The sequence below is a fragment of the Nelusetta ayraudi genome, unplaced genomic scaffold (assembly GCF_046127955.1).
Source record: "Nelusetta ayraudi isolate G7.1 ecotype Tasmania unplaced genomic scaffold, CSIRO-AGI_Nayr_v1 ptg000026l, whole genome shotgun sequence".
NCBI classification, from domain to species: domain Eukaryota; kingdom Metazoa; phylum Chordata; class Actinopteri; order Tetraodontiformes; family Monacanthidae; genus Nelusetta; species Nelusetta ayraudi.
The window spans coordinates 1,850,782-1,872,984 of record NW_027466076.1 but is presented as its reverse complement, the minus strand read 5'-3'; the positions used below and the strand labels follow the sequence as shown (position 1 = coordinate 1,872,984).

General features: G+C 51.6%; 1 protein-coding gene across 2 annotated transcripts; it reads right to left on the bottom strand.

Annotated features, from left to right (window-relative positions):
- Positions 1–17: 17 nt before the first annotated feature.
- Positions 18–21,999, bottom strand: map1ab (microtubule-associated protein 1Ab). Of its 2 annotated transcripts, XM_076028867.1 has the most exons (8): positions 21,728–21,999; positions 20,263–20,364; positions 13,479–13,561; positions 13,064–13,201; positions 9,703–12,726; positions 2,553–9,669; positions 2,167–2,399; positions 18–2,056 (listed from the first exon to the last, which is right to left on the bottom strand). In XM_076028867.1, the coding sequence occupies exons 1-8, from the start codon at positions 21,948–21,950 to the stop codon at positions 1,901–1,903; spliced, it is 11,076 nt and encodes a 3,691-aa protein (XP_075884982.1). In that variant the 5' UTR covers positions 21,951–21,999; the 3' UTR covers positions 18–1,900. The 2 variants fall into 2 exon arrangements, with proteins under 2 accessions (XP_075884982.1, XP_075884981.1); XM_076028866.1 differs by having other exon boundaries at positions 2,553–12,726.
- Between the last annotated feature and the right edge of the window lie 204 nt (positions 22,000–22,203).

Here is a 22,203-nt window from a genome sequence, read left to right as displayed (position 1 = left end):
AAATAATACCCAGCACGTCGTTATCTCCTTGTAGTTTAATTGATGATCACTAGCTTGTTTCCCTTTACATGAATCTGCAGGTTCTAGTTCAACCAGTTATTTTTTTTTAAAGAGAGATATTGAATATTGCACAAAGAGAAAAACAGAACTAAGTTTCTTACAATGCAAAGAGAGAATCAACAGAAGAAGCAGCAGGCGCCTCCTGGAACAGCTGTTTGATCGGGCAACAGTGAAAGCGCAGCCAGTTTTCAGACAATTTAATATAACCTTTAAATAGCACTGATGTTTACTTCCTGTTAAACTATTACATTCAGGATTATAACTCAATAAATCACATGCAGAGATTAAATGGACTGAGAAGCAGCGATGATGATGAAGATGAAGTTTTGTCCTCCTTCATTGTTTTGTGGCTGAAGTCAGGTGACCTCTGTTCCATCGCTGGCGCGGTTGTTTTCTTTCACATTGCTAGTTTCAAGTCATGTTCAGGAAAAAAAGTTGCTGTCGGATGTTTGTGACTCTGGAGCTTCTGTTTGGCGACTCGGCATGTTTACAAACTGGACTTGACAACAGCAGCAGAACTGGGGGAACGTCAGTACAACAAACCTGTGGCCGACTTACAGCTGAGGGCCAACCAGCAGGTGGCGCTGATGAGGTATTAACTGGAACCATAGTGAAGCGTCGAAAAACTTTTAGGTCGAAGTAAAGTTTCTTCTCTAGGAAAAAAGAATCAAAATTGCACTTTTTTTTTCTCAAGTTTAGACAAAGAAAATAACCTTAATGCAGATGTAAAACTATTTTTGCATGTGCGTTGAATCAACCTTCATGATTCTCTTCGAACCCAAGGCGGCTGCTAGGCTAATGCTAGCCCTGCTCCACTCATTCAGTGTGTATTTATCAAATACTCTCTTTCTCTCTCTCTCTCTCTCTCTCTCACACACACACACACACACACACACACACACACACACACACTAAGACATGAGACAACTGGTCCGGTACAATCGTAGCCGTCACATTCAGGGACTTAACCACCGGTCAGTTACATCTTTACTAAATCTGTGCTTCAACAACAGAACACACCATCCTCCTGACACACACACAGTCCCGCCGTGTTGCACTACATTATCACTGTGTCCCACTGACGGCTGGATCCGGATTGTGCGTATTTTTTGTTTCCGATCCGGCCCTGAGGACTTCACTTCAGAAGCTCCTTGACCCCTACCACCAGCTCAAGGCACAGTAAGACGCCTGCCGTGACACCATCATTCCGTCCAAAGACACTCACCATCAACCGTTGACGCCTCACAACTGCTCACTTTTCACTCAGGACTCTAATTATGAAGTTGAAAGATGAGTTGATATGACGAGAAGAGGACTGGAGTGAATCCAGCTTCAAGAAAATAAACCACAGCTTCATGAGCAGCGAGCCAGAGAATGAACCAATCAGGCACCTCTCAGAACAATTGACTCTCCAGAGACACCAGTGGAACCAGTCAGCCGCTCCTGGGACACGACAGTCATACTGGCAGAACTAAGACATGATATGAGCTCTTACTGGTTCAGGAGACAATTCAGATTTGATCATTAGGAAGTTTCACGTTTTAAAGATGCGTGTGATTGGAGCCAATGGCGAAAACACAGTTAAACTGCAGTTCATTATTGCAGCCACTAGTTGGCTGTTGGAGATGACTGAAGATGTTTCGGTTACTGTTGTTAACTCGGAGAAGAAAACAAACGTCCGTCCATCAAGTCAGGACTTTAGTTTCAGCTACAGAATCGAAGGCGTTTAGAGCAGAGTTCCACATCATGAGAGAGCGACAAGCTTTGGCGAAGCAGGGAGGGAGAAGGGGTCGGGGGGGCAGGAAAGGGAGGAGTCATGAGAGGGTGGCATACCCCCAGCTCAGAACTCAATTTTGCATGCGGGGAAGGACTCGTCCTGCATGACCACGGTGCTGCTGGAGGCCAGGACCATGATGTTCAGGTCCTGCTGCCTCTCGTGGGTCTGCTGGTACCAGTCCCGGGTCACCTCAGTGTCGTGAGTCGGGATCAGAGTCACCTGGAAAGTTCACAAAACAAGGTCCGAAGATTATTTTTTTGGCTGTCGGTGTGAAGCGAGAGACTTGGTTTTTCACGCTGTGGGTGTAAACCAGATGGTTGGAGACGGACCTGCAGGTTGGAGCCCCACTGGGCTTTGCCCTCCAGTAGGGCGTCCAGGACTCCACGGCTGGGCTCTTCACTGCCCGGATCGTTACCGCTCACCACGTAGTAGGAAGCTCGCACCCGCTTAAAGAACTCCTGGTCCACGTTCTTGGCGCTGCAGTGGTTGGGCACGTAGGCCAGATCCACGTAGACTGGTGGTCCAGGGGGGACAGCCGAGCTGGTCTTCTGGGGGTTGTTGCCTGGCAGCCGATAAAATACAAAACAACAGAATTGGGTTTTAAAAAAACATTTTTTTCTCTGAGGTGTCTATCAGAAGCATTGCATGGTCCAACCAGGCTGACTGAAACCAGAAGGAAAACTAAAAGTCTACAGGAGGAAGCATGCCAACAGACCTGAGGCGCTTTTGACACCGTTGAGCAGGCCTTTCCCTGGGCTGAAGATCTCGCCCTTAGAGCCGTGGTTCTCCGACAGCTTGATGAGTCTGGAGCTCTTGTCGGTTTCCTTCCTCCTCAGAGAGGCTGATCGAGGAGAGGCCGAAGAGTCTTTGGAGGCCTGCTTCACCGGAGTGGGGGACCTCTTCTTGACCTCCCCCTTCCGTGCTGGGGAAGCCGACTTGGTCTTGACCCTCCTCGGGCCCTTGGTGGTCTTGCTCTCCCTCTTGAGCAATTTCTCTGTACCGCCATGGTGGTTAAGGAGGGCTTCTGGGTCAACCATGCACACATCTGGACGGGGAGGGTGGGGAAGTGGATCCTTTACTGGGGCAGGAGGTGGATCCAGGCTCTTCTGGGAAGACCTGGGAGATTGAGGACGGTGGCTGCTGGCTGCAGCTCCAGACGCACTAGACAGTTTGTCCACTGGCAGATGTTCAGCATCTTCATCCGAATCCAGATTCCCTTCAGGCGTGATAGATGGACACTCTTCAGTTTCAGGAGGGACGTCCGAGTCGGACTGAGAGGGCAAGGACTCGCTAGCTGACGTGGGAGGGGTTTCTTCACCGGCCAAGGTTACGGTTGGAGTAGATGATGTGGCCCCTGGGAGCTGGTGTGGCCCCAGACTAGCGTCGGCCTGGTGGTGGCGCCGGTGTTTGTGGGACCTTCTCTTCACCGAGTGCTGCTCCCTGTCATCCTCGCCGGCCTCTTGGCAGGGCTCAGCGCCGGCCTCCTCCTCCTCCTCCTCAGCCTCCTCACTGGAAAGCTGATGAGGGCTGGGGTTGATGAAGGATGGCGAGAGGTCTCCTCGACGCTGCTTGTGCTCGCCAGTGGAGGAGGAGGTCTGGTGGGAGGAGGGCTGGTGAGAAGAGCTTGGTCCTGTGGGATGGCAGGCCTGTGCAGCTCCGCCACCAGATGTTTTGGAGTGGCAGGTGTCCTTTGAAGACGAGCTAGAGGTCTGGTGGACACCACTCATCCATCCCACATCCTCTTCATCCCGGTCTTCCTCTCCACAGTAACTAGTGGGACGAGCAGCAGGGAGGTCGTCAGGCCTCTGTAGCAGCTCCCAGTCTGACAGGCTGCTCCGCCTCCTGCCTTCCAGTCTCACTTCAGGTTCCTCCCACAAGCTCCTGTCCTCCAGGGTTGGTGGACCAGCAGGCTCTGCTCTTACACTGTCTTTGCATAGAACTTCCTCCTCTTTCCTGATTGGCTGCTGGACGTTGCCGTCACCTGCAGTCTCCTTCTTTTCTTCTTCTTTGGATTCTTTCTTACACACCTGTATGTCCTCCTCCAAAAGTGCAGCAGTTTTAAGACGTTCCTCCGGGGCTGGCTCCGCCTTCTTGTCGGTGGTGCCGCCGTCACTCAGCGAGGCTGACCAATCAGGTCTGGAGGGGGCGGCGATGACTGTCACTGTTTCTGTGGTGTGTTTGGTGTGTGACTCCTGTATCGTCACTTCCTCCGAGTCAGCCCGGGTAGGTGGGGCCATGTCTGGTGTGGCCAGGGGCACCTTGAAGGTGGAGCTTTGACCTTCTAGCATGCAGAAGCTGTCAGTGCTTGACCTTGTGTCCACCTCAACGGGCCTGGTGGAAACAGCAGCAGTGAAAGATGCCGTAGGTGACTGTCCGGTCTCCTCGCCAGGGCTGACTGAAGGTGGAGCTTGCTCCTCTGCTCCTCTGGCTCCTACTGCTCCTCCGGCTGCAGGTCTGGTAGTGGTGGTAACCTCCAAGTACCCGCCGAAGCAGGAAGAGGACTCTTGCACCGATGAATCCTCTCCGATGAGAGTGACATCAGTGTGTGGCACTGCGGAGGTGGATGGTGGCACTTCTCGAGTCAAAGTCACAGAAGGCGAGTCAGATGGTGGGCGGCTGCAGGAAGTGGTGGATGAAGTGGAGAAGGAGGAGGTGGAGGAAGAAGATGTTCCACTGGCAACCGGCTCGTCCTTCTCAGCCATCCCTTCTTCTCTACTGCCTCTGAAATAATCATCTGAGGCCAACCTGGAGAAATTAGAGGTGTCTGGCAGCAGAGGTGTTTCTGTCTTCTCCTCTTCTGCTGTCACTTGATATTCCTCACCACAGAGATGCTCAAAGAAACCTCCAGATATGCTGCGGCCTATGTCAGCATAGCTTCCTGTTGGTGGCGATGAGGGACTGCTTTTGGTCTCTGAAGGTCCTGGTGGAGAAGAACTCTGTGGAGGGCCACCAGAGCACTGTGGCTGAACAGGTTCCATTGAGCATGAAAAGTCTGGTGACGGCGTGAGAACCTCTGGTCGTCTTTCTGTGGTAGGTTCTGGAGAAAATGACTTTTCAGGTAGCTGTGAGGGTACCGGCACTGTCGGGAAGGAGCTGTGGAGATCTGGAGATGTCTCACAACTACTCTTAGATGTGGCTGCTTCATCTTGTATTGTTGTTTTTTTATCGGGAGATGTTGGTCTTCTGGTGTCACCGTCTTCATCCACCTTTTGGTCTGCGACCCTCAACACGTCATCCTCTGTTGGTTCACCATCAACAAACTTCTTATCTGCTAAAACTGTGGTACGGTCAGAACTTTGTCTGCACATTTCTTTTTCCGACTCTTCTCTTGCTCCCTTCTCCATGTCCACATCACTCAAGTCCTCCTCATCTTCTTCCCCATCCTCGTCGTCGTCCTCCTCCTCATCATCATCATCATCAAAGTCTTCTCCCTCCACCAGCAGCCTTTTGTCTATCAGAGCCTCTTTTCCTTCTGGAATGTCCACCACCGTGGCCTTCTGAACGTCGGAACTGCTGCTTCGACTGTTGTCAGCTGCAAAAACGTTTGGATCTCTGGCATGTTCCTGAGACTGTGGAGACCTTGCTCCAGGTAAGGTTTCCTCTTCTTTACGAGTTGGCAAAATGTCCTTTTCAGCAGGTGAACAGCGACCAGATGAAGATCCTGGACGTTCATGATCAACAGACGTGGCTTGACCTTTGAACAATTTGTCTTGGTCTTTCTCTGCGAGTTCTCCCGAAGGTCCAGGAGCAGCTGAGACCTGAGGCCAGAGGTTCGACTGGTTCCAGTATGAAGCCTCTTGTCTAGATGTTTCTGCTAACTGAAGAGCTGCAGCACTGGGACTGGCAGGGCTGTCTCGAGTCTGATCAGCTGCAGCAGCAGCAGCATTGTGTTCTTTGTCTTTGTCTGATCTCTCGGGTTTGTCCTCCTTGGGGCTGAAGGACTCATCGGCCAGGGAGACTCTGTTGTCTCTCATGTCTCTGGACAAGGAGATCTTTTCCTGGTCCGGTGGTTGCGTCTCCTTCTCTTCCTCCTGGCCTTTCTCCCGGTCCTCGGACCGAGGCAAGGTTGCAGGTCGAGGTTCTCGGCTCAGCGCTGCTGCGTTGTAGTCCACCCTGCTGAAGGATAGCGGCTCTTCTTTGTCCTGATCATCCTCCAACGGGAACGAGGCTCCTCCACCTTCGGCCTGACTGGATCTCCTGTTGTCATCAGGGCCAAGGTCGGAGTGGTGATGGAAGTCTGCAGAGACCTGGTCACCTCTTGAGGATTCCCCCTCCTGGTCTATAGGAACGGGCTTCTCGTAGGGATCGTACTTGGATGCAGTGGAGGTTTGTTCCTGGTCTCTGAGGACAACCTCGTCTGTCTCTTTGGCCAAGGTGGACTTGTCTCCACCAGGTCCTTCTGACTCTGGTTCTGGAGCTCCAGTGTGTACAGTTTCCTTGGACTCTCGGTCCAGGATGAAATAGGAAGATGGCTGTGAGAAGCCAGGGGAGGCCACGTCTCGCTCCCCTTCCATCTCCCTCTCTGCCTCCTTCCCTGGTTTGTCATGTGACCTTGTCGTTGTTTCTGGAGAAGTAATTTCTGGGCAGGTCTGGGGCAGGCTCTGTTTTCTCTGCGGTGATTGGTCCATGCCTCGTCCCATCGAAGACTCTGGCTTTGTCTCAGCTGATGTGGGTTCTGGTGTTGATGCTGGAAAAGAGGATGTAGTTTCTTCTGCGGACACTGACGTAGTCTCCTGCTCCGGTGTGGAACCAGATAAGAGTTCAGGCTTGACAGGAGACTCGGGAGGACTTTGGTCCAGGTCGGGTGTTAGTCTGGGCTCTCCTCTGTGAAGGTCTAGCAGGTCCTCGTCCACAGAAGGCTCCTGCATGGTGAGTGTGGGGATGATGACGGTGATCTGCTGTGGCGCTGCTTCGCTCCTAAACATCTGGAGCTCCGGTGTTCTGGGTTCTACTGACAGCGGTCTGGAGCCGGCTCCTCCCATGCAGATGTCCTCGTCCTCCTGGTCTTCCTGGTCCTCCTGGTCCTCGTCCGACGACTGAAGAACAAAAGTGGCCTTGAGATCCGACCTTAACGCCGCCGCCACTTCATCTTTTGCCCAGGTCTCTGCCGGCGTCTTGACGACCTTGTCCAGATCTTTTTCTTGCAGCTCCTCCCGCTCCCATTTTTCCTCCTTCATCTGCTCAGCCTCAGAGGAGTCAGACTTTTCTTTCTCATCCGTTTTGAGCTGTTGGCTGTTCTTCTCTGCTGTCACCTTGTCCTCCGTCAACTCCTTCTCCTGCTCTTTCTCCATTTTCTTCTCTTTGCTCAGCTCAGCAACGTCTGCGTCATCCTTTTCCTTCTCTGTCTTTTCCTCTTGACCTGAGGAGGATTCTTCTTTCTCTTCTTTGTCCTCCTGAATGTGACTGGATGAAACACACCTTTCAGCTTCCACTGGTTGCATGCTTTCACTTGGTATAGTTTTCTGTATATGAGCTCCAGGAGGCCCATCAGAAGATTCACTTCCATCGGCCGTCTTCTGCTCTTCCACACTCTGAACGTCAGGAGCATCTACACCTTGTGCTCTAGGCTCTGAAGAAGAGACGTCCTTCCCCGGCAGCGCCTCTGCGGTGCCGCTGACCTCCATTTTCTGGTCTTGAGGCCCTTCAGCTTCAGACACTTCTTGTGATGTCACGTCAGCAGGTTTCTGAACAGGAATGATTTCTTTTTCTTCTTCTTCTTCTTTTTTCTTTATTTGGTCCTCTTGTTTTATTGGCTGCTGTACAGTTTGGTCGAGAACAGTTGTGTGTTGGGAGAGCTCGGTTTTCTCCTGCTCCTTCACCTGCTGGTCAGTGGTTCCCAACTCTGATGCGCTTACCACTGCTTCACTTCCCACCTTCTGCTGCTGCTGAGGTCTTAAAGAAGGAAGGACATCCTGCTCTTCTTCCTCTTGTTCTGCCACCTCACCATGATCTTTGGCCAATATTATCTTCTGCTCTGCCAGTTGTGGGGCAGCTCCAGCGTGTCTGGCGTCCTGCTCCAGATCCAACCTGGTGTCAGCAGCAGTGCAGGGCTGAGGGGACGAGGCAGTTCCTCTGTCTAGACCAGATGTGTCTGGACTGATTTCAGGTTCTGTTGAAGTGTGTTTGGCCATCTGTTCTGAAGGAACATCTCTGTCCATGGTTATGTCAGAGCCTTCTGCATCGTCACGCCTGCTCTTTCCTTCATCTTCCTCCATCTTGGTGGTGGCAGGCAGGTCCTGGTCCTGGGAGTCCAACTGCGGAGCGTCGTCCGATTTGGTAGGCTTGATTTGGTCTTCTTGTTCCTTCCTGTTTTCAGGTGTCGGCTGCACAGCAGTAGATGTCTCTTCTGCAGCAGTGTCAGATCTTAGGGGGCTATTGTCTCTGTCCTGCTCGGTGGGCCTGCTCAGCTCCTCCTCTTGGTCAGGAGCAGAACTCACCACTGAAACTTGCTCCACCGTCCTGGTGGCTAAGATTTCATCTCTGGAGACCTCTGGTCTCTTTTCTTCCAGGGTGGCAGATGTTACTTTTACCGTTTCTTCTTCTGTGGTGACCTTGGTGACAAGGGTCACACTGATCTTCTCCTTATGCTCATCCATGAGGAGTTTGGTCTCAGAAGCTTTGCTCTCCAGTTTTTCTCCAGCTGTCTTTTCCTTGGACTGTTCTAAAGAGTCCAAAATGGACATCTCCTTTTTCATTGTGTCCTCCATCTTGTCGGTTTCTTCTCCCATCTTTTCTGCCTCCTTTGCTCCAGATTGTGTGAAACTAATGCTTGGTGAGGTGAGGTGGTCCTCAGCGTGCACTTCCTGTTCTGCTTCTGAAATGTCACTGTCCTCCCCTTCATCTTCTGAGACTTGACCGTCCGTTGGGACCTCAACCTGTTTTTGTTTGTCCTCAGGAACCCCAGCCTGGTCCTCTCCAGGGAGCTGAACATCCTGCTCACCTGCAGCTCCTTCACCACTGTCAACCTTCACCACCTCTTCCTCCTGCTGCACGCTGCCAGTGATGGGAACTGCAGAAACACATGCTGACTTTGGTTTCTCCTCGTCTTGGACTTGAGGGACCACGGAGGACCGTTCTTTGTCCTCTAGAACGTCGACTGCAGCTTTGCCCAGCCGGTTGTCAGGGAAAAAACTTTCTCTCTCTGGAAATGAAGCTGGAGCTGAACTTTTGGTTGATGTTTCTTTGAGCTCTACTACAGCCTTTTCGTCTCCTGCTCCAGATGAATCTGTCTCCAGCCGACTCTCTTCCAAAGCTGCAGGACCAGCCGAGATCACCTCAGCCTCTTCTGATGCTGTGTCTTTTTCTGGCTCCTTCAGCGTTGGAGCCTCTTCAAGGTCCTCCTTAGTTGACGTGTCCAGATGTGTTGAAATTTCAGGCTGCTTGTCGAAGACTTCATGACTGTCAATTCCTGTTTTAGGGTGGAATTGCTGAAGCTCCAGATGGTGGAGGTCCTTTGTCTTGTCTTCTGCTGGAGACTGGCGTTGTGGAGAATGTGCTGCACTCGGTGGTCCAGACTGCGGAGGAGAAGCCATCTTCACTGTGACGTCATCTGGGCTGAAGCAGCGCTCTTCGCTCTCTGAGGTCACCGACTCAGACGTGGCTTGTCTGGTGGACACAACAGCTGGAACATCTGCTGCAGCTCCTCCCGCAGCTGCTGGCTGAGGTGGCCTAGTGTCTTCTCCGGCCGCTGGGCTAGGAGGTTTTTCCCACAGTTTGTCTGTATTCTGCAGCGAAGATGCTGCGTAACCCTGCTGGAGTTTCTCCAGAGAAATATCAACATTAGGAGTTTGATCTTCCTCTTCTTCTTCTTCTTCTTCTTCTTCTTCTTCTTCCTCTTCCTCTTCTTCTTCTTCTTCTTCTTTTACTTCTTCTTCTTGTTCTTTTCTGTCCTCATCCTTCTGATCATGCTCTTTAACCTCCAGCTTGACAGCAGAAAGCTGTGATTCATCAGATGGAGACTTGGACTGCTTGTCGTCCTCCAGAGATGGTGGTGAAAGGGTTCCGGCTGATGGCGGCCGATCTTTGGCCTGGCTGACTCCTCCTGGTGAGGTCTCCAGAGGAGACAAGGACTTGGCTGGTTCTTCAGCTGGAGGTTCAACAGAAGCTCCTGACGGGTCTTCAGTCACAGACGGTGGGAAGGAGGATACCTTATCGTACTCGGTGATCGACGTTGCGGATGACACATGCTCCTCCTCGGCCAGTGGAGCCGTGATGATGTTGGTGAAAGCCGAAACTTGCTCCTGGACGCCTGGGATGAAGGTCTTCTCCGTCAGAGCAGCAGCCTGCATCTCCTTAACACCAGGGATGTTTGTAAAGGACTCGGTCTGGTCAGGAACGGAGACTTCATAGGTTCCAACGTCATACTGAAGGTGCGGAATCCTCTCCTCGGCCTCCTCATGGATCTCCTCGTCGGAGATGGTCTGTTCGGTCTCCGAGTAGCCCGGGATGGTCTCGTCATGGATGTAGGAGATAACCTCGGCTGCAGCAGCTCCTTGAGCCACAGAGGTGATGGGAGCTGTGGCTCCTCCCACGTGTGAGAGGTAGCCCTCCTCTTCATCTTCATCTTCTCTGAGACCAGTGGGACTCTCAGAGGTTCTACTTCCAGTCAGAGTTTGTTCCTCAGGCTTAACTTTGACCTCTTCGTCTGCTATGACATCGAGATCTTCAACTTCTTCCAGTTCAGCCTTCTCTACTGCCTCCTCCTCCTCCTCCTCCTCTTCCTCCTGCTCCTCTTTCTCCTTCTCCTTTCTGTCCTCCTCATCCTTCTCCTCACCAGATGGAGTTATTTGTAGCTCCTCTTTGGTCACTACTGCTGCTGAGAGATGAGCTGACTTCTCCATTTCTTCGATCTCATGTTTCCTGTCAAGAATGTCATCTGTTGACTCCTTCCACTTGGATTCATCTTCCTCCTCACCGATCCCCATATCTTCCTCCTCCTCTTTGTCACCCCTCTCCACCTCAGCAGCTGGAGCTTCTTCTTCCTCCTCCTCCTCTTCCTCCTCATCCTGAGAGGATGCTCCTTGATGCTCCGACTTCTGACCCTCCAGGTCTTTCTTCATTGTGGTTTCGTGGACCTCCATGGTCAGACCGTGTGGTGTTGGTACCTCAGGGGAATCTTTGCCTGGTTCCTCTGATGACACGGCAACTACTTCGATTTTCTTCAGCTCCTCAAAGTCCTTGGTGAGGTCTTCGGGAGTTGAGAGAGCAGAAACAGCCTCAACATTTCCATTCTGCATTGGTCCAGGTGGAACCACCTCAGGTTTTGGTTCCTCTCTCTTGGGTTCCACTGGCGGAGCCTTCGTGGTTTTGATCTTTCCAGCCTTGGATTTACTGGAGGCCTTTGCTTTGTGCAGAGTCTTCCTGACTTCTGGCGTGAGAGGTTTCAGGTCTGGCTTGGTAATTTTTCTCAGCTCAGGCTTGGATGTGTCTTTCTTCTTGTCATCTTTAGACCTAAAGTCCTTCTTGTCATCTCTCTTAGAGTCTTCTTTCTTCACCTTCTTGATCTCTTTCTTTTCTTTGTCCTTTTTCTCCTCCATCTTCAACACTCTTTCCTTGGAGTGCTTTTTTAACGACTTTTCCTTCAAGAGTTTCTTCTTCTCAGGTACATCAATTTTGGACTTGGTGGTTTTTGGAGCCTTCTTCTCCTCCTTTTTCTCAGATATATTCTCCTTGATGGAGTCGCTCTTGGCCTCGGTGGCGGCCGACACTTCATCTTGTCCATCTTGTTCCTTCTTGGTGAACTTGGCGGTCGTCTTTGGGGAGGACTTGAGACTTTCTCTGCTGTCGGTTCTTTGTTTCAACTTGGTTTGTTTCAGAACGGTGGGAGGAGCTCCAGAGGAGATATCCTTCTGAGTGGCCACGGGGTAGCGCAGGAAGTCCAGGTGCTTCAGCTTCTCCAGCCCCTCTAAGATCTTGTTCTGGGGTGCATTGCCGGGAAACAGCACCCTGACAATCTTTTCAGTGGGGCTGGCAGGCAGCCACACCACCAGAGCAGTGACTGAGGTCAGGTAGGGCACAGAGATCTCGCCCTCTTTGCCGTTGGGCAGTACGATGCCTGTCTTGGCCTTGCTGTTGCCGGCCCACTTCTGCATCAAGAACTGCATCTCTTTGCTGTCCTTGACTGGGTTGAGGACATACATGTCCAGCCGGCCCACGCCCATCTTGTGGAAGAGCGTGATGGGCTCAATAGTGTTGCTGACGACCCGGCACAGAGGCTCTGCCTTGATCCCCAGTTTGTTCAGGTGCTGCAGGGTCAGCGAGGCCTCCTCGATACTGCGCTTCACCTTGAGGTTGGACTCAGCCATGCGGAGCTTCTCTGGTACATTGAAAAAGACCACACCCAGTTCTGGAGAAATCAGGTTCTTCATCCAGTCGCTGTAGTTGGCTGAGCCTTGAGACTCCTCCTCCGCCTGCTCTGCAATTTTCCTCTGGAGCAGCCCGTTGATGCCGGGCAGATTGTCTGCGCCGATGTGTGTGAGCAAGATTGAGTCGATGCGGTCCAGGTGGCGGACCAGCTTCCAGAAGCAGGACTTGCGCTCTGAGCCGCCGTCTACCAAGATGTTGAAGCCGTTGACGGCAAAGAGCGCAGAATCTCCTCGTCCACCGGGGAAGATGTAACAGCATGGCTTGGACAGCTTGAGGAAGCCTCCAGAAGTGGGCGGCTCCAGGAGGTCAAAAGGCGAAGGGACATCCACTGTCTCCGAGATGTACTCGGTGAACTCGGCCACACCCTCCATCTTGGGCAGAACGGGCTCAGGGTTGACTTTGTAGTCCAGGAGGTCCTGCAGGCTCTGCTGCTGCTGCTGCTGCTGCTGGGCAAGCTCGCTGCTGCAGGATACGGTGAGCGTAGCCCGCTGCCTCAGGGCCGCCGAGCCCAGAAGATCCCTGACCTGCAGACAGGGGGTGCCACAGGTCAGCACTTGAGGTCTGAGACAGCGAGTGTGTCAGGCCTGGGTTCAGGATGTCATGAAGGGCGTCAGTCTTTTTCATCAGGGCCAGACTATGAGGTTCAACAACCAACCAACACCTTCACGCTGAACCAGGACCTGAACACAGACCTGGACTCAGATCTGAACCCAGGCCTGAACTCAGACCTGAGATCAGACTTGAAACCAGACCTGAATCCAGACCTTAAACCAGACCAGGACCCAGACTTTGACTAAGACCTGAAGCCAGACCTGAACCCGGGTCTGGCACATCTACAGGACAGAGGACTGGGAGACTCACCACGGGATCAGTGAGGGCACATGAGAAGTGGTGGTGGCTGAAGACTCCAGTCTGAAGCAGAAGACCGCCGTGATCAGAGTTCTGGCCACTCAGCACAAGGAGCTTCTGTCCTGCTGAGTCCGTAAGCAGGGTCTGGATCTGTCTCACACACACACACACACACACACACACACACACACACACACACACACACACACACACACACACACACACATAGTGCTAAGGTGAGGTAACCGTACAGTAACTTCCAGGTGTGGACGAGGCTCCAGGAAATGGCGGAACTTAGTCTGGTCTCAGTTTTACAGGTTGTCAGCATCAGAGTCTTGATGTGAGTGGCTGAGAGAAACTACACACTTCGCACACACGCACACACACGTATCTTCAAGACCTGTGTGTGAGCACAAGGTGGACTTACCTCCGACACCAGCGAGTCCTGTGAAGGGTTGACCAGCACCACCGTCTCTAGGACATGGCTCCTGTGGTGGAGGGTTCTCTGACCTGGATCAGGAGAAGAAGAACACCATGTGAGTGAAGCTCTCGGCTCACTGGCAGTCAGACTCCATCAGCACCTGGACGCTGACATGGGTCAAGGCCTTGACCTCCAGGGCCATCTGGGCCACCTTCAGGTCATTGACGGGTCAACGAGGGCTGGGGGTTGGAGTTAGAACCTTGAGACCAACGTCATGTTTTATCATTAAAGTTGCTGATTGTTCTCTCCTGTCACAGCTCAGACTCTAATATTAGCCTCAGCTATAAATAGTAGGTCCTTAGAGGGGGCGGGGCTTCCCCTGAGTCCTTCAGTTTCTCCACCATCCAGGTCAGAGACAAGTGACTTTAAAAAAAACCACCCACACCACGGATGACAGTGATGACATCATTATTCTCATCGGCCAATCAGGGGCCATGTTCGCTAGTTTACACCCAACTGCATATGAATTGATAAAAGTCAAAATCCGCAGACTGACCTCTGACCTCTCCATGACGATACTGCACCAGTCTCTGACCTCTGAGGTCAGCCGAGGGTCAAAGTGGCTTCCTGCTGATCTCAATCAAACCATAGGGGGGGCTAGGGTTAGGGCTAGGGGGAGGGTGGTGAGCGAGAGGCAGGCAGAGGAGGGCAAAAGGTGGGCTTACATTGCAGGCTGGTGCAAGGCAGAAATTATCAGTATTTTTCTTAGAGGTCCAGAAGGCCCCGAAGATCTTCAGTGAGAAGAGTTTGGTGTGGGGGAGACAGACTTCTGGACTTGTGGAGGTTTTAAGATACATGCTAAGCTACGTTATGACCAAATGAAACTTGCTCTTTCTGTAAGAAGGACGGAACTTTCTGCTCTTCATCAGCGACCTGCTTGTTATAAATAAATCTGCAGCTCAATTCCCCAAACACCACTGCTGCTTTTAGAGCTCAGCGCTGCTCCAGTTAGCCTGACGCTGCTCCAGTTAACCTGATCCTGATCCAGTTAGCCTGATGCTGCTCCAGTTAGCCTGATGACTCTGACAGGAAGCAGATTTTAGCACGCCATTAAACGGTGAAGACAGAACTTCCAGAGATGTTTGCCAGCAAAACGTCATTTAAACACCATCAATGTGAAGAACCTGCAGCTCACTGACAGACCTACTAGTGCCACCTGCTGGTCAGATCTGGTTTTAGCATCATTCTGTTGCAGTGGCTGAAGTCTGAGGCTTCGACACAGGCATCTGATTAATAACTTCACTGATTAATAGCTGCTGTTCAGACATATTTTCATGATTTAGAACTCAGCAACAACACAACAGTTGTTTTGCAGTGGCCACAGAAAGCCTGAGCCTTAGCTCCTGATGCTAATCTTGGTCCTGTGATTTGGCAGCATTCAATCAGTGGAGTGCTAATCCTGCTAAAGCCTCTGGGAGACAAACAGCTGAGTCTGTCCAGGAAAATACAAAAACCAAACCGACTGGAGCTAAAGTCCTGAAATCAGTGTCCCCGTTGGCCTTTGCGCTAAAAATCTGCTAATCTCCCTAAAAGATAAGAACCACTGAAATCAGCAAAAGCTGTTTGAAACATCCACAAAAAGAAGCTAAATGGGAAATAGTTGTTTAAAATATCACTTTGTATCAGAAGAATCAGGGATACCTATGTCAGTTGCTAGCTAGCATTATAGCTCAACAACAAGAACAGAAGATCTCAAAATGCTGAGGCGAAACGTCTGAAAGTTTCCAAGTGCAGCATAATTATGCATAACATAATTAGCGGTTTAAAAACTGAATTTTAAAGGAGCCCAGTAGTTTATCTTACAACGGTAATGGGGCAACTGCACGTACCAACTGCTACCAGGAGAGGGAGCAAGGTGCTCTACAAGACGTCGAGCAAATGACAGACAGTTTTTAATTAGAAAGGAAACAGGAAATGTCATCCATTTTCACACCACTGAAACGCAACTCGTGTTGAACCACTCATGCATTAAAATGGCATTGGCATGAGTGCCCTCTAGCTGGTCAGACTGGTGTAGCAGAACACAAACACCAACTAAATGGGTTAGCGTCCTACTACCTAGCTTCATGCTATTAGTGTTTTCCTACAACCTGTGATTTGCTGCATTAAAAACTGGTCTGAGTCCGGTTCCAGTTCAACTAGGAACCTTTAACACACACACACACACACACACACACACACACACACACACACACACACACACACACACACACACACACACACACTCCTTTTACGGCCTCTCGGATCCTTTTGCGGTCCATCATTCAGGCTTTGTTGCTACACACTGCCATGGTGACACACACACACAGCAGACACACATACTCAGCTGCCTAGTTTCTAACGTGACTTCAATGACAAGCGTGTTTGGATAAACTTTAAATTTAAAGCTTGACACAGATGAAGGCACGCAACCTCACAGCCCCCTGGTGGAAGGTTGCAGGACTGCTCATAAGCCCCTCCCCCTCCCTATTGGAAAAAAAAGTGCCAGATAAAAGTTTCCAGGGACGACTAGGTTTGGCTTCGTCATGACGGTTCAGGTTGGACTTGGTGGGAGGGCAGAGTTTCATGATTGACAGCTGAGTCTTGGCTGCTGTTTTGTCCAGAGACCATTGTGTTCTCCTGGCAGAAGAAGAAAAAGTAGCTGCATCTTGTCTTTGAGTCCGTTCAGACAGAGCCAGCAATGACATCATCAACCGACACACACACACACACACACACACACACACACACACACACACACACACACACACACACACACAATGTCCTGACAACTCTGAATTTTATCCCAAGATGTGGACGGTCTTAAGAAAAAAAAACACGTCAGTTTTAGCAGAAGGCTGCAAACAGAGGGCTAACTGCTGCCTCCTGTTGAACCGGCTGGAGCTGCAGTGGAACTCCAGTAGAACTCAGGACCTGACATCAGCTCACACATCATCACTCAGAGGTCGCAGGGCTCCGTTCAACTCAGAGACAGTCTGGACCAGACAACAAGATACACACACACACACACACACACACACACACACACACACACACACACACACACACACACACACACTCATGCAGGCACACACACGCACACTGTTGCTGAGTCACTGGAAGCATACACCAAAGCTTGGACGAACATCACCAATCCCACAGTTGATGTCTGTCACACACACACACACACACACACACACACACACACACACACACACACACACACACACACACACACACCAGCAGAACGGTTTCACTGCAGTGGAACTTTCTCAGCATGAATGAATCATCACAAACAGCTGATGATAAAACACACACACACACACACACACATACACACACACACGTACACATCCACATAGTCCTGCTGTCTGTCCGGCTCCTAACCTCACCTGCCTGTCAAGTGCTCTATTGCTCCACACAGTGACTCAGCTCCGTGACGTCACCAATAATAATGATTATTGGTGACGTCACGGCCCCTACCTGCAGTAATCCCGTTACTCCGTATCTGGCGGCTAATCCCTCGTCCCGCCGACCGGCCGGCCGGCGAGAAGCTTCACCTCCTCCGTTTGACGGAACTGGCCGAGCCGAACCGAACCGAACCGAACCGGAGGAGGGACCGTTACGCAACGAGCCCGGAGCCAGGGAGCGGGTTCGGTCGTCAGTCGGAGAAAAAAATTATAGCCGAAAGGCGGAACCGAAGGAGCGGCTCCAGGAGCAGAACCGGACGGAGAACCGGAACCAGAACCAGGTCCGGTGCGGAGCGGCAGGTCCACCTACCGCTGCTGCTGCTGCTGCTGCTGCTGCTCCTCTTCACCGCCTCGGAGTTGTGTGTTCAGAGCTGGAGAGGAGCGTCGGCGATGCGTGCACGCGAACGTGCGCGCGCGTCTGTGTGTGTGTGCGGCACATTAACAGCGCAGCCTGGCGGAGGAGCGCAGCAGCAGCATCAGACAAGATGCTGCAGCATCCGAGCGGCACTGCAGCTGTAACCCCTTCACTGCCGGCCGGCCGTGCGCGCGCGCGCGCGCGTGTGTGTGTGTGTGTGAGGGAGGGGGACCCGGTGCGCTGGTCCCATGGACGGAGCGGTATATATGACAATGGCCACCAGTGGGGGTCGCTGCCGGAAGGAGAATTTCAGCTGAATCACTGACGAGCTGACTGACCCCTGACGTTGAGGCAGCAGAGCGCCACCTGGTGGACAGCAGCGGCGTGTCGAGGGTCTGTCGACGTCTAGACAGACTTTCATTAGCTGCCATTCTGACTCTGGCCACTAGGAGTCCCACTAACAGCAGCTCTAACTGATGATTTTTCAGCAGCTTTTTCATCTTCCGAGGTGACGAGTCATTTCTGCCTCTATCCAGACTGGTCCAGACCGGTCCGGACCGGTCTAGACTGATCACACAGGGGTGGATTTAATCTCACATGGCAGCCAGATTAACAGCAGCTTAGACTGTTTGTCCTCTTGCTAAAGGAGTAGCAGGAACTGTGTCTATGTCTGCGCTGCAGGATTAACCTGCAGACTGAGGTATAATAATGTCACCCAGAGTATCAGATTAAGGTTGCTCGAGTCACCTGAAGAAAAAGAAAAGTTCTCCTCCTGCAGCTGCTTCACTCACAGTTCTTCGCAGTGCGAGAAGGTCTGCTGGATTATACAGTCGGCGCTCTGTGATGACGCTGCAGTCTGGAGATTATTTATGATGCTACACACAGCAGGAAGTTCCTCCAGGACCAGAACAACCAGAAGATTCTTCTTTTCTTCCTCTTGAACGTCTCCTTCAGATTCACCTAATCAGTTCAGTGCTTACAGGGCACTTTCTGTGATGCTCCACCCTCTACTCATTCTCATCCTCCTCCACCTATGGGTTGGTTGCAGTATAGTCTTTAAGTACCGCACTCTACCTCAGCTGGTGTGTGTGTGTGTGTGTGTGTATGTGTGTGTGTAGAGGTCACACACTCTTCCGGAATGCTTCATCTCTGATCCACCTGCTGTGAGCACTGCCCCCAGCAGGTGAGAGGACAGTACTGCACCATCACACTGTGACTCAGCATATTAGTTTGCTCACATGACACACAGACAGGCTGATGATTGGTACTGAGGGGGCTTCATGCTCTGTCTCATCGTCATCTATGTGCCTGTAAATCAGCGCGTGATCCACAGCGCCACCACCAGGACAGGACAGGAAGAGGTTCTGGAGTCTCTCAGCAGCTCTGCAGGTCATCATGAGAGCAAACCTGCAGGAAGCTATCCTGGAGGGGAGGAGCAGAAGAAGAAGAATTGATTCCTTCAAGTAGACGGATGAGGGCGTGTCCTCCAATCGTAGGGCCATGGACTGGGCCCGTGCAGTTAGCATCAGTTAGCATTAGTCAGCATCCCTCCTCCAGAAACATAACGTTGTCCTGATTGGTGGATCTCATGTCCTTGGTTCAAAGACCCCATTAGCTAATAACTTATATATATAAATATATAATATTTTTATATGTGTGTGTGTGTGTGTGTGTGTGTGTGTGTGTGTGTGTGTCACATGGATAGAGTCACATGGATCTCTTAGCAGAGAAACGTGGAGTTTAATTTGTGAAATAATCTGTTAATCCTGAGGAGATGAGGAGGAGCTGGAGACAAAATGGCTCAACTGAAGATCCTTCCAGGTTGCCGACTGGCTTCTGAACTCTCTGACGACGATGATGATGATGATAATCATCATTATCATTATCGTTATGGCTCAGGCTCGGGACTCAGGATGGATTTGCATCCATTAGTTGGACTTGCAGATAAAAAAGTTATGGGAATTGAGAGAAGCGGCTCAGAGGAGCTTCAGGAAAAGTTTCACACACACTGCTGCAGACAGTCACCTATCACCTCTGACCTTTCACCCCAACCTGTCCTGCAGCAGGAGGAGCCACTAACACTGACGTCATCTTCAACAAACCACACCTGTCTACTGTCGGACCTGCGGTCTGTCTCCCCCTTCTGGTGGCGACAGGAATTACAAAAACACTGCTCACACGAATGGCACACACACCACACAACCTTGAGGGTTTCATGTCAGCTGACAGATCTGCGAAGTTGATGATGTCGTAGGAGGTGATGATGTCAGAGGCAGGTGATGGTGAAGATCAGGCTTCTGAACCTGAATCCTGGTGGCCCCTCCTTATCAGATCTCTGCTGGTATTGATCGCGTCACGTTATAGTGTGGGAGGGTTTAGTGGGCGGGGCCTGTGCAACAGACATGGGCAAACTACGACCCGGGGGCCACGTGCGGCAGTTAAACTTTCAAATCCAGCCCGCAGAACTTGAAGAAATCATATAACATAATAGTAAGTAAGTCATAAAATAGCTGTATTACATCATCGGTATTTTCAGTGTTTTAAGAGTCATTTCAATAAAGAGATAAAGACTGTGGAGCTTCAAAGACAGATATTTTGTTGTAACGCTTTTGTTCATTATTTAATTCACATTAAAGCACGTGTTGTTGTTTTCTTTTACATATCCTGTGATATATTTTTTTTCTCCTATAAGAAACCGGCCCCTCAGTCCCCCAGTTTAGAACCCATTGTGCCCCAAGAGCCAAAACGTTTGCCCACCCCAGCTGAGCAACAATCCCCTCCCTCCTTCAGCTACGCACTCAGGTTTAATCCTGCTTCATCAGCGCCGTTAGTGACAGCGCCGCAGGAGCGATCACACCCCCTGCTGTGTGGCTTCAAGTGCCGCAGTCTGGCCTGCCGCACGGGACGTTTACGTTGTGACACTGACCTTTGACCTCCGAGGAGAAGTGGGCAGAGTGACGAGTGATAAACAGCTGCAGCTGTTGATGGAGGTCACACTGCGAGGGGTCGATATTCCAAGAGCGGATGCCTGTTAGAGGAGAGTGAGAGAGAGGGAGTGAGAGACGGAGTGAGAGTCAGGTACTCACACACACAGACACACGCAGACACACCCACACGCACAGACTGAAGGTATCGTCTTTCTCTGAGGACGCCGTCCTGTCTGCTGACTCACTGGCTGCAGACGACTTTCAGTGTCAGCAGGAAACAGGAAGCAGCTCGAGTCGCCGCGGCAACCGTGTCAGTCTCCTCTACTCCACCAAGACTGGTAGCTACTGCCCCCCCCCCCCCCAGTAACCAGTAACCAGTAACCAGTGGCTTTGTCCAACCAGGAGCCTCCATCCTGACTGACATCCAGTCAAACACAGCAACCTCCCGCCCCCTTTGCCCAACCATGCCCCCAAACACCCGCTTCACTCATCCAACACTCATGACATATAGTTCTGGTACAATGTGCCCTCTGTGATGTCACACAGGGCACAAATGCCTCTCTCTGGTAGCAACAGGTGTTGGCTCTGCCCTCTGAGAGCAGCAGCAGCTGGAGGGGAGGGGCCGGCGGACAGGAAGTGTGAGACCCTCAGGGTGGAGGCAGAAGCTGGCCGGTCAATTGGATGATGACTGCAGGAGGTGGGAGCCTCTGATTGGATGATTACTGCAGGTGTGACTATTTATTAGGTTATTGATCCACAACTGATGCAGCAATAAACAACCATGGCAGAGACAGCGCCATCCTGTGGTGGTTTGACCAGAAGTTCCAGTCATGAACAGCAGGAGAAGCAGCGAAGAGGCGTCCTCTTCTCTTCTTTCTGTGGAATCACTTTGTGTTCCTCACAGTAAAATATGTCTCTCTCTCTCTCTCTCTCTCTCTCTCTCTCTCCAACCAACTTCACCATCAGCATTGTCATTGGTCAGCAGCTTCTTTTAAACCCGCCCCCTTATACGGCATCGTCAAAGGATCTAGATGGGACAACCCCGGGTGGATGGAGCAACTGGGGCTGATCCCGATTGGCCGCTGCTGAATCAGCTGACTAACACAGGAAAAGATCGTTTGGTTTCCTGACAACACACACGCGCGCGCACACACACACACACACACACACACACACACACACACACACACACACACACACACACACCAAACTGAATGTGTATTGTCTTTTAAGTGATTGGTCAGACACTATTGAACTAGTGTTCACTGTTTATGACGTGCGTGCGTGCGTGCGTGCGTGCGTGTGCCGGTGGGGGGGAGGGAGGGTCCTATGGTGCAATGCTGCAGCAACTGCCTCCAGGTGCGGCGGAATCACACACACATGCCTTGCGTCACAACAAATCACCTACGTCTAAACAGCCACAAACACGCACGCACGAACACGCACACACACATGCGCCCTCACCCCGCTCTATGCGCTTCTTGGCGGCCTCCAGCTGCTGCTCCGTGCTGATCTCCCCGATGACTATCAGCAGGTAGTGCCCTGCTCCAGCTGCTCCTCCCGGTCGCCACCTCCTCCCTGCTCCCGGTCGCCGGTGACGGAGTCGCTCTTCGGACCCGGGCGGAGACGCGCCGCAGCCCTCGTCCTCCTGCAGTACCGGCAGGGTCGCGCGCACCGGGATCTCCATGACAACTGCCGGTGTGCGCGAGGGGCGGCGAGCTGACTCAGTGTACGTGTGTGTTGAGGAGGATGGGTAGGGGCGGGGTTAGGCTACTTCCTGCGGAGATTTCAAACTAAAGGCGCCACTTTTGATGTTTGTGATTGTGTTTTTACATAAAAAAAAAAAAAAAAAGACTCACTGACACCCGCAGGGTTAACATGTGACCACCCCCTCCACAGCATAGGTGGCGCTGTGACAACCATTTGAGGGCTTGTGATAT